The sequence below is a fragment of the Hibiscus syriacus genome, unplaced genomic scaffold (genome assembly GCF_006381635.1).
Source record: "Hibiscus syriacus cultivar Baekdansim isolate YM2019G1 unplaced genomic scaffold, ASM638163v2 tig00110478_pilon, whole genome shotgun sequence".
In the NCBI taxonomy this organism is placed as follows: domain Eukaryota; kingdom Viridiplantae; phylum Streptophyta; class Magnoliopsida; order Malvales; family Malvaceae; genus Hibiscus; species Hibiscus syriacus.
This window is the reverse complement of record NW_024062755.1, coordinates 355,720-371,346: the sequence shown is the minus strand read 5'-3', so window position 1 is coordinate 371,346 and position 15,627 is coordinate 355,720. Positions and strand designations below refer to the sequence as shown.

The following is a 15,627-nucleotide window of genomic DNA, read 5'->3' as shown; positions in this document are numbered from 1 at the left end:
AAATTTATGGTTAGTTTCTACACGAATCATTATTTAATAAGCAATCTTCAAGCAAAAGATTCCATGTTAGTTAAGATTTTAATTAATAATTAATAATTAATAAAAAAATATCAAAGCGCATTTCCTACTCAAAAGATTTCTACCAACTTTATAAATTAAATGAGCTGTTATTATAAAGCATTTTGTTAATATTTTTTTTACAACTACAACAAATAATAACAGTATCAACCAATACATTTACAAAAGGATAAAGTTGTAAATTATTGCATTTGACTTAATCTTATTATCATAGATAATATATTAATTAACTAACAGGCGTTATTAGGAGAGGAAGTACACAAATTATTATTTTATCATATTTAATCATACTTTATTTTATGAGTTGATATTCTAGTTCCGTCTCTAAATTTTACATATTTATTTATTGACTTTCAAAACTATAATTTGATCAATAATATCTAAAAGATTTAATTTGTATGGCAAATTGATTTGCAAATAATCCAAAGAAGGTAGACTTTTGTATAACGTCGAGGTTTTTGTCCGCAGTGAGAATAATAGTACAAAGTTCAAACGTCGAAGTTACGAATGATTTGTCAAAGGTGGTACGTCGCAGTTCTATCTTTTTAGCTCAGATTTTGCTGTCAAATACTTGCAAGTTCAGTGAATCCAAGTTGTACAATTTAGACCTTTGACTCTCCTCTATTATTTCGCATAACTAATTTTTTATATGATCCAAAACTATTAAAATATTATATATATGTATATTTTTAGACGATCCAAGTACCAAACTCATGAATAGAACTAACAATTTAGTTTGTAACGAGTTTTATGTAAGGTGGTTGAAAATTTTAATCTCCACGTGATTTTTATCTTCTGCGTATTGCAAACAATGGAGCCTTCATTGAGACAATCTTGCAGCGAGAGGTACGACCGAAGATGATGGAATTTGGACGCTGAGGTGTGATGTCAATCGACGTTTCCGTTACTTGGTTCACCTCAATCAGTGAACTTCGAGGTATAATAGTCTTATCATCTTCAACCTATGCATGATGTCTGCAATGCTGGTGAATAAACAAACCAAAACACACACATATTACAACAATCTACATCCGTATAAGTAATATGGATTTGAATAATAAATATCCAAGCGTAAATCTATCCATTCAGAATCAACAACGGATAATAACTTTAACATCTGAATCCACAAATTATCAAAATCTGAAATATCTGAATCAGCAAAACCAAATCAAATACAAGAAAAACTAGAATCTAGTTTTCTTCGCCTATAGATCCGGTGACAAACTTGGGGCAGTCATATTTTCACAGGTCTTGAACACTCAAACCTGCAAACATGAAAAGAATCGAGAGAAAAAAGTTAAGACCAAGGACCTTGAAATGTTACCAGCATGGCCACAAATAGTAAGCTCAATTGTAATGCCACCGTCGTGGCAACAATGAGAGCAACTGGCTACATTTATGCCATTCATTTCAAATAAGGATCTCATTCAATCAAAACGAAGAAACAAGACTCCACCAACTTGAAAGAAGCAAAGAGTAAGATCAATTTAAATGCTACCAGTTCGACCGCGATGGGAATGATTTGTTTAAGCTACGGAAATATGCCTATAATATGACTGCTCATTTCAAATAAGGATTTTGGTTGAATCAAAATAAGAAAAACAAGGCTCCTCCTCCATTTTCCCGGTCAAGAAGCTTGAGATATTACCAAAATGGTAAGAAAGAAACAGTAGGATCAATTGTAATGCTGCCGGTATGACTAAGACGGGAAAATGGTTAACTTTTTTAGGGTTCTACGATTCTATAATATGTATATTGATTTCAAATAAGGAAGCCGGTTGAATCAAAACAAGAAAAATGACACTGCTCCATCATGCTCAAAACCAGAACCTTAAGATATTTTACCAACATTGTAAGAAAAAACAGTAGGGTCAATTATATCCTGCTTATATGGAAGCATTAATAACAACAGTTCGGTTCTGCTAAGGATCTATGATTCTATAATATGCTTTGTTCAATTCAAAACGGGTATTGGTTGAATAAAGAACGAGAAAAAAATAAGGCAGTCACATTATATCAATGTACCTGGAGGAAGAGACTGCTTCAACTTATCAGCCTTCTCTGCATCGGACACGCAAAGTGTGTACAAGTACTTGGAGCAGCGGACCTTGAACTTGACAACATCTTTGCTCTTCTTGATCTTTACGGAGCGTGCATCCTTCCTTCTGGCAGTGAGAAGGAAGTCCTTGATCTCATGAATCTGCTTAGGCTGTAAATAAAAATGGAAAACATTCATTTAGACAGGAACAAGGAAAGTAACAGATCAATTACTGTGAATATCAATGGATCATAACATCACTTTACGACTAACATAAGCATAGTACTAAATTGTAGTCTCAGTCACAGGTGTGGTGTTGCATTTGCGGATGTCACAGTATGATTTGATTCCTAAAATAACTATGTTTCTAAATTTGGTATGTGGTTGCAATGTCTTGGTGACCATGAAATGCGTTACATTGCATAGTTACACTTAGTATTGACAATAATTTAGTACTATGAACATAATCTAACGAACAACTCAACAAAATGAACTCGAATATTCAAAAACTGCGCACCCATTCATTCCTTAACAATAAAATAATCGATTTTTTTAGAACTGAGACCGCTACCACTTAGCATGATGCAACAAAGAGGAAACATGAAAAGATATCACAACTTCGGTTCAGCTTCAAACACACTTCATTGACACTAACAAGTATAATATGAAATAGTCTTCTCATTATACATACAAATCCATTGTCGAGAAAGATAATTAAAACACGGAAGAAAATAAGACAATAGATTATATGATATTAATACAAATTTCTCCGAAGCTCAATTGAGGAAAAAATCAGAAAGGTAAACAACAAAGCATTCAAATGCAGACAAGTTGAGTAATGAAGGAAGAAAAAGAGCATGAAAATAAGAACAGAATCATAGATTCAAAGAAAAGAATTGAGGAGATGAATGAGTTTTACCATTTTCGATTGAAGAGTTCAGAGAGTACTTTGCGTTAACCCAAGCAGAAAAACGGCGCTCCTAACGTCGGATTCTTCAATGTTTAACTATATATTGTGCTCGCGGGAAAACCCTAGAAGAAATTTGTAATGTATTGACCCTTTTATCCTTGATTAATTAGTTATAGGGTAAACTACTTTTTCCACTCAACTTTACCCATGTTTCATTTTTGTCCACATAACTTTTAAAATTTTATAATTCCATAACTAAACTTTTGAATTGGTTTTATTTTCGACCCATGACATTTTCAATATATATATATATATAGGGTTAGAATCCACGTAATCTATTTTCACTCATCCAATGGTCTTAAATATATATAAAATTAAAAGAATTTTACATTATGTAACACGACCTTATCCCATATATATATATATATATATATATATGAAAAACCCACACTATTTTTTTATTTTATAAAAATATCAATGAAACTTTTATTTCTAAAGTTTTAACCTAATTTTTTAGATTTTTTATTCTTTTATGCTGAAATATTTTACTCCAAATTCAATAATAAAGAAGTGAAGAGAGAGAATATAAATAATAACTTAATTTTATAATGATTGGATAACAAAAATTTTAACTCAATTATTTTTCTTTGAGTATTTGATTGAAGTTTTACAAAATTTGAAAAAATTTAAATTAATAGAGGGATAAAAAATGATGAATTTATTTAAAATGATGACTCCACCAAGGGTCAGCTCTTAGCCCTTACATCTTCGCTTTGATTATGAATGACATTTATTGTGCGACACCAGACGGTGTTCCATGGTGTATGCTTTTCGCTGACGACATTGTCTTAGTGGCTGAATCAAAAACTGAGCTGAATAGTAGACTGTCTACCTGGAAAACAGCTTTGAAAGAAAAAGGACTAAGGATCAACATTGAAAAGACAGAGTATTTATGTTCAAACTTCAATGGGAACCAAAACGATGAAGACGTAGAAATATGCATAGAAGGACACGTTCTCCCCTCAAAGGATTGTTTCAAGTACCTAGTGTCTATGATACGTAAAGATGGGGGTGTAGATGAAGAAGTTTCACACCGTATAAAGGCGGGATGGCTAAAGTGGATGGCTGCTACTGGAGTTTTGTGTGACAAGAAGGTACCTCTAAAACTTAAGGGGAAATTTTATAGAATGGCAATAAGACCAGCGCTGCTGTATGGATCATAATGTTGGGCTATCAAGAAGGATCACGTAAGGAAGATGGAGGCCGCAGAAATGAGAATGCTTCGATGGGTGTGTGGTAGGACTCTATGGGATATGACACCAAACTCTGCTATTAGGATGTCCTTGGGGGTGGTGCATGCATCCGAAAAATTGAGGGAGGGAAGACTACGGTGGTCTAGGCATGTCCAAAGACGACAACCATCGGATGCGGTTAGGAGGGTAAAGTCGATTACAGTCGACGGTACCAGAAGGAGAGGTCGACCAAGGCGGAAATGGGAAGACTGCTTGAGATCTGATTTAAATGATTTAGCCCTTACTGAGGACATGACATCTGATAGGAAATTATGGCGACTTAAGACCATGGTAGCCGAGTAGGGCGAGTCACATCCATTGGGTGTATCATCTTTGTCTTCTTTTAATGCCTTTATAGTAATTTCATTACTTATACTTTTTATACGTTTCTGTCATTGGAATTAATGAAGGCCTAGAACTAAGGTAGCGGAGTAGTGTTGCCTTAGTTTTAGGTTTTAACCCATTTGACTTTATCCATTCTTGAAGCATGCTATCGTTAAATTCCTTGTATACTGTTATTCATGTTTCCTCTTTATAATTTTGGATCTTACTTTTCTGTTTATATACAGATATTTTTACTCAGGGGTGTATTTGCAGGGATTATTTCCCATTACAGACGTGCATATGAAGATTGTCCAACTACGTATTTTATTTATTTATTTAAACATGCATTGTATTTTATCTTTATTTTAATTTTTTGACTGTCGGAGGTCTTCTACGGAAGCTGCTTTCAATCTGGCGTTTGGGGACAGCCTACTACCCTACTTCCCCCTTACCCCATTACATATGGGAATAATGTTTTATTGTTGTTGTTTTATATTTATATAACTTTAAATAAATTAATGTGTGGTAAATAAAATTGATTTATTCGTACATCCTTCCTCTATTCTGGGTAAGTATCTATCTATTGTGTCATTCTATTTTTGAAGCTCAAATACTCTAATTTGCTATTCTTGTCCTAAAAACCAAAGAATGAATTAAAAAAGAAAAAGAAACCAAATGTTTGGAACTTGCAAATGCGACAGTTTCTATTGAATTCAATAACTTCAAAGAAGCACCCTCTTTATCTGTTGAATTTAAAAATCAGAAACTCAACCAACCATGGCGATTTCGCTGATACCCTCAAAATCTACTCTTCAATGTTACGAAACACTCACGTTCATGGCAACAGCTTTACTTTCCCATTACTATTCAAAGCCTGCGCTGCCCTTACTTGTCTTCGTGACGGAACAAAGCTCCATGCCCATGTTCTCCAGCTCGGGTTTCAACAAGACATCTTCGTACAAACATCTATTATTGATATGTATTCGAAATGCTCTGATTTGGATTCTGCCCGGACTGTGTTCGACGAAATGGCTATTAGAAATGTTGTCTGTTGGAACACCATGATTTCTTCTTACTGTCGTTGTTCCCGTGTGATGGAAGCTATGAGCTTGTTGAAAAAAATGTGGTTCATTGGTTTTGAGTTGAGTGCTTCCACTTTTATTAGTGTTATAGCAGCTTGCACCGATCGTCGACTAGGATTATCAGTGCACTGTTGCGTGCTTAAACTCGGATTGCTACATAGCGAGATACCTTTGGCGAATTCAGTTGTGAATATGTATATTAAATTTGGTTTAATTGCTGGTGCTCGTTCCGTTTTCGATACCATGGATGAAAGATCGATCCTTTCATGGACTACTATAATTGGTGGCTATGTAAATGTTGGGAACGTTGGGGAAGCATTCAATCTCTTTAATACAATGAGGCAAATGGGGTGTGTTAGTCCGGATATGGTGCTGTTTGTTCAGGTCATTTCAGGTTGCGTAGAATCAGGGAATTCGCTATTGGCATCATCAGTTCATTCCCTTGTTCTTAAAAGTGGATACGATGGTGAAGCTCCGATCGGCAACTTGGTTCTTAACATGTATGCAAAGTGTGGTGACATCGTTTCGGCTCGACAAGTATTCGAAATTATAGATGAGAAATGTATCTTCTTGTGGACATCGATGATTGCTGCGTATACTCATCATGGTTACCCTGCTGAAGCATTGGATCTATTCAAGGGTTTACTAAGAACCGATCTTAAACCGAATGAAGCTACCATTGCCAGCATACTCTCTGCTTGTGCTGATTTGGGGTCACTAAGCATTGGGAATGAGATTAAGCGTTACGTGGAATCGAATGGGTTGGCGTCAAGTCGGCAGGTTCAGACCTCATTGATTCACATGTACTGTAAATGTGGGAGGATAGACAAGGCAGAAGATGTATTTGCAGGTGTGTTACATAAAGACATAGCTGTTTGGAGTTCCATGATAACGGTTACGCAATTCACGGAATGGGTAACGAGGCTCTGAAATTGTTTCATCAGATGCGGATAACTAAATCTTGCAACATAGATCCTGTTGTTTTCACTAGCGTATTATTGGCTTGCAGTCATTCAGGATTGGTAGAGGATGGATTGAAGTACTTTAAAAGCATGAAAACAGATTACGGAATAGAGCCCCGTATAGAGCACTATACTTGCTTGGTCGATCTTCTTGGTAGAGCTGGTCACTTCGAACTGGCTTTGAAAACCATCCAAAAGATGCCTTTGCAAGTACAAGCTAAAGTTTGGGTTCCATTGCTTAGTGCATGTAGGAAACATAGTAATATCGAACTCGGAGAATACGTAGCCAAGAAATTGTTAGATTTAAATCCCGGAAACACCAGCAGTTACGTTTTGACGGCTAATATATATACATCTGGTGGTAAGTGGAAGGAAGCAGCCATAACGAGAAGCATGATGAGAAACAAAGGATTGGTTAAAGAACCCGGTTGGAGCCAAATCGAGATCAATGGCGCGATAAATGTTTTCATGGCTGGAGACAGATCACATCATCGGTCCTTTGATATCTATAAAAAGTTGAATGAGCTTAATACAAAACTTAAAGAAGCTGGATATATTGCTGAAATAGATATGGTGGCTCATGACTTGGAAAACGAAGAAAAAGAGGAGTCCGTCATGGTTCGTAGTGAGAGATTGGCCGTCGTTTGGGGACTTATCGGTACCGAGCCGGGAACCACACTTACAATCATAAAGAACCTCCAAACTTGTGGTGATTGTCACTCCTTTTTGAAGTTTACCTCGAAGGTTACATGCAGGCATCTTATCGTAAGAGACGGACAACGATTCCACCATTTCCTATCTGGCTCATGTTCATGTAAGGATTTCTGGTAAACTTCTCGGCAATATTGGATCTCTGTACTGAAAAGATCAAGAGTAGATGATAACCTTTCACTTGGTAAATTTATATATTTGTGAGATTTTCATTTTAAGATTTATCAATCAAAAGGTCAATTCAGACTCAACGTTGGATTTTTATTACAAATCACGTGATTGGATATTATTCCACAAATAATATTTGGAATCGGTTGAGGAATGGCGTTACAGGCTGTTGTTTACCCCCAAGACCCATCTAGTAGTTACATTATCGATGATTTCCCCACCGTCACTGGCGGAGCTTGCGGTGGCGGGAGATTTGATTTTTGTAACGTCCCGAATTTTAAAACTCGAATTCAACAATCAGGTTAGATTTTTTCTGAGTAAATTCTTATTTTATTAATGTTAAGTGCTTTCGATATTGAGAAAAATGAAAAATCAATTTTTAAAAGAATTCGGTTTTCGAATATGATATTAAGTTGTTTTCGATAATCGAATTCTGTAAAGTGTAATTTTCATATACGATATCGATGATTTCTACTAATTATTTTACATTGAGTACTCTGTAATAGTATTAAAATATTAAATGATTATTCCAAGATTGTTTTTGATTCAAGCAAGGATTTAAATTATTTTATATTCGAATTCAATCAAATTTAATTTGATGATTTAGAATTATATTACTATTATTTTATTGATTTATGAGTGTCCTATATTCGATATTTTTGGGAGAGTGTCCTAAAAATATAAGAATTCCTTGAGATCAAGAGAAATATTTTGTCTGCTACAATAAAGTGATGACAATTTTAAACTAAATCCGTCGATGGAGGAATGGGAAGAGGCGTTAGCTATACACAATTGTTTGAAATGTCTTGATGAAATCTTAAATAGTTTCAAAGGAATTCATTCTCTTAAGACAAATTTCTACTTCAGAAATCTCTGTATCAAGTACAAGGAACTTTTTCAGTTGGAAAAGAATAGTCCTCAAATTGTCACATTGATAAAGAGTAAATTCGACTATTTGATCCAAGGTTAAAACTTCAAATTGTAGGGTACTCCTATGACATGATTTATGGAAACGATAGTGAGATACAATTTAACATGGTTCGTAAGGAGCTTGGGGAAGTTTTCCAGTATTATGTCAATGAAGCTGAAAATTTGACCACGTTTTCTTCAGTCTTTGATGATTTAAGTTTTTCTACAATATTGGCTGCAAATGCTTCTCTGTTGGAATTCTTTGAAGAATATGCATCTTCATGGAAAACAGAGCTTGAATTGTATCTAAATGAACCTTTACTACCAAATAAAAAGGAGCCTTTATTGCCCTTGGATGAAGACTTACTTGGTTGGTGGCGTGTTAATTCTCAAAGGTTTCCTATGGTTGCGAAGATGGCTCGAGATTTTCTTACAATGCCGATATCAGTTTTTGCACCATGTTCGGATTTCAATGTCATGATCGCAAATCCAACTTGTAGTAGGTTGAATCTTGAGAGCATTGAAGCTTTGGTCTGCAGCCAAAACTGGATGGAAATTCCGAAAGGAAATAAGTCTAACTCTCAACTTATTTAAATTTATTCGTTCTATTTTTCTTACTCTAATATGTTCTTTAGAGTTACATTATCTTACCAATTAACGAAGTTTATTTGCTGTTGCAGATGATGAAGAAAATCAGGAAACCATGAAAAATGCGGTAGGTAACACACATGAATTCGGATTACGAGTGATTTCCATTGAACAGTTTTTCCTATCCCATGAATGCTGAATTGGCTTAATGAATTTCCATCTCATAGGATGAAAGGAAAAGGAAGATGGACGAGAAGGACACTAATGTGGCCAAAGTTGCAAAAGATTAGAATAGTGAAAAAACTGGTAGTATTGTAGACATTGCCAAAGATACTAACAAAAATGGTAACTGAACTATACTAGCTATTATTATTATTATCTGATGGATACTTATGAAGAGAAAATTGTTTTTATTTAACTTGGAATTAATTGAACTCTAGAAATGCTAAATGGTAATCCATCTTTTGGCAATTTGTTGGTGCCAGCTTCAATTTTTGACTGAGAATTCACTTGGGTTTGAATTTGATTTTCGATTCATTTCATCTAAATTTTCATTTCATCTCCTTGATATCTGTACTTATTTTCTGGGTTTTTATTTAAATTTTGATATATTCTTCTATAAATGGATGAATCGGAGGTGGGTTTTGTGAGTAATGTTGACTGAAATATATGGATTATTCTTGCAGTGATTTACGGCGGCTTTGGGGACTGAAATTTATGTTGTCATCATGATTATTTTATTCATCTGAGGTCAGTGCTTAGTTCTTCTTGAGTTGGGAACTATAATTGTTGAATTAACGTAAGATGTGAGATATATTTGCAATAATTGCAATATTTGTCTCCATTTTTGGTTACATATTATTATATATAGCTTCAAGTTTGGGCTTTCTTCGTGGGGGAAATCTGGGTTCTGGAGGAAAAATTGAGGTTGGTTTTTGAAAAAAAAGTGGGAAAATAGATGAATTTGTTGGGAAAATTCCTGGGTCTTGGGAAACATATGTGGAAAGATATTCAGGGTGGAATCATCCGATTGAGTGAAAGCTTTTTCATAGAACTCTAACATTTGCTGATTTTTGTTGGAAGTTGTTTTGGTTTGTTCTTGTGAAAAAAAGGGAAATGGAGTACCCCTTTTCATATAGAGAAAAGGGGAATTGTTATTGGGTTCCTCAGAGGGTAGAGGGCGGCGACCAACCGGGTGGCAATATCCGGAATTCACTTTCTGAGGATCCTTTTTACTTCTCAGAGCTCATGAACTTGGATAATGCTGGTTGGTGTAGTAGCACGGCAGCTACGAATCAGATGTTTGCCTCATTTGGTTTCTGCTCCTTTCCGTCCATGCTGCTTGCGTCTTTTGATTCATTAAATGTTACAGGAAAAAGTTCTGGTACATTTGTTGAATCTGATGATGCATTAAGTGAAATGGATAGTTCTTATTATAGTGCGGACAGAACGGTGTTCCGGCAAACAGATGCACACTTTGGTAATCCATTAGATTTCACAGGTGTAGAACTTGGTGTTAAACCACATCATAATGGTAATACGCAATCTGGTACTTCCGATTCGGCTAATTTGTTAATTTCTAGGCCAATTGGATAATCACTAGATGAGAAGATGCTTAGAGCACTGCCCTTCTATAGGGAGTTAACTGGAGAGGGCATTTTGGCACAAGTTTGGGTTCCAATTAAGCATGGAGATCAATATATGCTGACCACCTCTGATCAGCCCTATTTATTAGACCAGATGCTTTAGGGTTATCGTGAATTATCAAGGACATATATCTTCTCCGCAGAACAGAAACCGGGTTCCTTCCCGGGGCTTCCTGGTCGTGTTTTTATCTCTAGGGTTCCTGAGTGGACTTCCAATGTAATCCATTACAGTAAGGCTGAGTATTTACGGATTACAGATGCTGTCAATCACGAAGTTCGTGGTTTTATTCCCAGTTTTTGAGCCTTGCGAGATGTCTTGTTGTGCCGTGCTAGAACTTGTTACTACGAAAGAGAAAATCAATTTTGATTCAGAAATGGACCATGTCTGCCGTGCTTTCAAGGTTAGTATCTATTATTTCTGTTTCTATGGTAGTTAAAGTTAGTGTTCTGGGGTCTGCAATGAATGAATATCCTATTCGTATTCTGTAATACTCGAAACATATCATTGTCATTGGCATAGCTTGTAGCTACCTTATTAGCATATTTGAACTTAAACTCTTTGCAAGGGATGACGTAAAGAAGAGTATAATCAAGGAGGTAAAAAAAGTTAACTCTAAGAATTTGGTAATTGTGACGTGCACTACAAAATTTTACCTTTTTATACTACTTCAAAATCATGTATATTCACACTGAAATTATGCAGAATATTTGGATTAACAATGTTAAAAATGAAGAAGAAATTATTAGGTGCTATGCTATTCTCCTATGCTGAATGTTTTGGTTATAAATGTTTGAACTATTCGTCTATGAGATTCTCAACTGTATCTTAGAATTGTTATGGCTGTTATCATGAAATGTGTTTTGATCTCTATTATCTGCAGGTTGTGAATTTAAGGACCCTTGCTCGTCCTCAGTTTCTTCTACAGGTATGTTAAAATACTTGTATGCGTTTCATATCAGTTGTTTCAGAACTCTGGTTTTTATATGTATACGTAAGTGTATGTGTACATGTCTATGCATATGCATACCAACTGAACATGTATGTGGTACTGTTGCTTTTCTCTAAGCCTCCCCTTTCACTTTTCTCCAGTGCCTTTCAAGGAATCAGAGAGCTGCTTTAGCTGAAATAACTGATGTTTTGCGTGTGATGTGTCATGTGCATAGCTTGCCTTTGGCTCTAACATGGATTCCTTGTAATTACACCGTGAAAGCTGAGGATGAATTCATAAAAATGCGTGTTAGAGAGAGCGATAAGGCTTGGGATGGGAAGTGTGTCTTATGCATCGAAGATACAGCCTATTACATTAATGACATAGAGAAGCAAGATTTTGTGCATGCATGCATAGAACATTATCTCGAAGATGGACAAGGTATTGCTGGAAAAGCACTTCAATCCAATCATTCGTTCTTTTCTACAGATGTGAAGACGTACGACGTAAGTGATTATCCACTCGTCCATCATGCAAGTAAGTTTAACCTGAATGCTGCGGTTGCAATCCGGCTGAGGAGCACCTACACTGATGACAATGATTATATATTAGAGCTTTTCCTTCCTATTAACATGAAAGGGAGTTCCGAACAGCAGCTCTTGTTGAACAACCTCTCAGGCACCATGCAGCGAATCTGTAGGACTGAGAATGGTTTCAGATGCAGAAATTGTTGGCGAACAGTCAAAAGTAGAGTTTCAGAGGGTAACAGTCCCAACCTTCCCTTTAGTGTCTCTCTCTCAGATGACCTCGGAAATGGCATTATCTGCTGATGGTGATATGAACTCCAGTCATAGCACTCCCTTGAATGAATCTTATTCTAGTCATGCAAAGGGAGCTGACGGTCCTCCTGAAAAGGTATTTCGTTGAGCATTTTTTCCCTTTTAGCGAATGACTTGAGCACCAGAATTATCGGACACATAACTATAGAAGTTCCGGAATTTGATTTCAGTAGCGTACTGAGACCAAGCAATTTTATGATCTATATTTATACACAACATATTTACTTTGTTTGGTATTTACTTTATGTTGTTAAATAATTTCTTAGAATCTATATTTATAGGCAATCAACGGACTGTTTAGGCAGAAGAGAAGTACAGCAGAAAAGAATGTGAGCTTTAGTGTTCTTCAGCAGTATTTATCTGGGAGCCTGAATGATGCTGCAAAAAGCATCGGTGGTAAGCTTCGATGTAACATTTCTATATGCATTTCATGGTCCTTATATACTTGGATCTGTTTCAGGTTTCTATAAATTTAAGTTGATTTGTATTTTCTATGAGATTGTGTATCCAACTTTATTCACTGAGATTGTTCTTTCCAAGTTCATAACATCCAGACTCTAGAAACTGTATGAACTAAGATTTTGACCATAGAATTTTTCGAATCAAATATATTCTTGGCTCAGTCCAAGGCAATAATGTGGTTTGAAACTGATTCTTGCTGCGGATTTTTATCTGACTGACCTTCAAATTTCCTTCTGCTTGTAGTTTGCCCCACTACGCTGGAAAGGATATGCTGACAACATGGTATCTCAAGATGACTGTCTCGCAAGATTAACAAAGTGAATCGATCATTAAAAAAAATACAAACTGTTCTCAACTCTGTACAAGGGGTTGGAGGATTGAAATTCGACCCCGCCACAGGAGAGTTTGTTGCAGCAGGTGCCATTATCCAAGAACATAATCCCGAAAAGACACTACTGTGCTCCAACAAAAACCTTCCCAAAGGATTATCCAAAGCTGTCAATCAATCAGCAACTCTTGCATCTTGTCTTGATGGACAGGATTCAGTGTTTAAGTTGGGTGAAAACTAGTGTTCCTTTGGTGGACAGAACGGAGAGGCTGCTAGGAGTTTGCTCATTCCAAGCATCTGTGAAGAAGTAAAGAAAACGAGTTATAGTGAGGAGTCTAAGTCGGTTGCTCTAGATGCAGGATCATTTCCGGCATCGAGCGTTGGCGCTGTATCTTGGACATGTCCTGAAAATGCAACTATGGGTTTGTTTTTCCGCCAAGGAGACAACAAAGGGAATAAGAAAGTAGAGATTCCTGACTGCCACTTCATGTCTCGGAGCTCAAGCTCCTCATCTGGTCCTGATGAGATGGATAGCCGAAAACAAGGTGATGATGAGATTGTCGAATATAACGACCAACCTGCTTCTTCAAACATGACGTACTCTTCAAATGGCTTTGGTTCAATATTACACGGAAGTTCATCAGACTCTAAAATCTATGGAGGCAAAGAATTCTGAATTGAAAACAATTTTTGTTGATAGCAGCTCGAAAATTACCGTAAAAGCTACTTACAAAGAGTATACTGCTCGATTTAAGTTTGAGCCATCTGCAGTGTGCTTCCAACTATATGAACAAGTTGCGAAAAGGTTCAAAATTCAAAATGGGACGTTCCGGCTCAACTATTTGGATGAAGAGGAATGGGTAACGTTGATTAGTGACTCGGATTTACTTGAGTGCTTGGAAATGTTAGAGTATGTCGGATCACGAAGCGTCAAGTTTCAACTTCGAGATGTACCTTGTGCTATGGGCAGTTCTAGCAATAGTAGCTGTTTTTTGCCTTGAGGATTGTAGATGATGTGCCAATGCCCCTCGGCAATCAACTATCGGCCTTCGTGGTAATTTATCGAACTCGATTCAGGTTCTGTAGATGAAAAATGCGAATGAAACTTATCAAGTTAAATGGCTGCTCAGGTCGAAGCTTCTGTTTTTTGATTTTACACCATTGTTTCTGCTTCAGTCCAAGGAAGAAGGGTGAAGAAGATGTGAGCATAAATTATAGTAAGTTATATAGTGCTGTATATGTTAGGAGGGAGCAATAGAAATAGGATCCTAGCTATTGTCCAAGTTAACTGAGTTTTTATTTTCATAAGTATCTGTATCCGATATTTGTATTAGATATTTGTGTCTAAGACTTGGATACATAGTATGATTATCCTAATATATAAAAATTCCCAACATTTACGTCTTGACACGGTCGTATTCAGCATCTATAAATGGCGTAATTTATAAATATATAATGCCTAAATATGACTATAATACAAGAAAATAATATAACACAACATGTATAGTACCTGGCAACAAAACTTTGAGGGTAACCGACTGTTGCTTCAAGCTGTAGAACAAGTAAAATGAATTGCAATGCTACACATACTCAATTCTTTCCTTTAATAACTCACTAACAATCGGTACATGTGGGAAAAAAGTCGAATGTCTCCGAATTCTGAATGAATGTGAGGCAATTAGATCGGCAAGCAAAGATGATCGAACTTTACCACTTACAAGCAGTTACTTCTCTGTACAATGAATCGGTGAAACCATATGATTGTTTTGATCTTTGCTCCTTGTAAGCGAAGCCACATCTCAAATAATTGAAAGTTGAAGTGGGAATTTGAATAGGTCGAGTTTAATGAATAAACACTGATGCAGTACAAAATCTGTGCCGAATGCTGATATAATCTTACCGGCAAATAAAAGGGTGATCAAGATGTGCCCCCATCAACTCATCTGATTTTGATGTCACTGCGGTCTGAAGCAAATAAATGACAGTTTACATCTCAATAACAAAGGATTAGTTGATAAAATTGAAAAGTAAAAAACAGTCATATACCAGAACAAGCATGAATAGGAATATATTATATACCTCTTTGGAACAAAAGGCATAACCTCCTTGAGTGTTTCGATAGATTATCTCCGACATCTTCCTTGGATATTTTCTGCTTCTTTTCTGTGCAAATAGTGGAAACAAAGAAAATGTAATTCGTTATCACATAAGCAGAGCAATTAAGCAAATTTTCTTTAATGTTCATTATCCACTCATCACCAGATAATCTAACAAGTTAGAACCACGTAGCCTATGTAATTTACTACATTTTGCACTAAATGCATCCTACATTAGTCTCAAAGTTATTCATATCACAATCCT

The 15,627-nt window shown here is 36.0% G+C and overlaps 1 protein-coding gene and 2 pseudogenes across 1 annotated transcript; 2 read left to right on the top strand and 1 right to left on the bottom strand.

The window, feature by feature from the left end:
- Positions 1 to 1,108: 1,108 nt before the first annotated feature.
- LOC120128222 (60S ribosomal protein L38) lies at positions 1,109 to 3,138 on the bottom strand. The gene is made up of 3 exons (XM_039145951.1): positions 3,036 to 3,138; positions 2,104 to 2,287; positions 1,109 to 1,343 (listed from the first exon to the last, which is right to left on the bottom strand). The coding sequence occupies exons 1-3, from the start codon at positions 3,036 to 3,038 to the stop codon at positions 1,321 to 1,323; spliced, it is 210 nt and encodes a 69-aa protein (XP_039001882.1). The 5' UTR covers positions 3,039 to 3,138; the 3' UTR covers positions 1,109 to 1,320.
- Positions 3,139 to 5,327: 2,189 nt separating this feature from the next.
- LOC120128229 lies at positions 5,328 to 7,527 on the top strand (annotated as a pseudogene).
- Positions 7,528 to 9,825: 2,298 nt separating this feature from the next.
- LOC120128340 lies at positions 9,826 to 14,267 on the top strand (annotated as a pseudogene).
- Positions 14,268 to 15,627: the final 1,360 nt, after the last annotated feature.

Coding starts and splice junctions, on each gene's coding strand:
- LOC120128222 (XM_039145951.1), bottom strand. Junction 1,344..2,103: donor GAAGCAGTCTCTTCCTCCAG/GTACATTGATAT, acceptor TCATGTTTGCAG/GTTTGAGTGTTCAAGACCTG.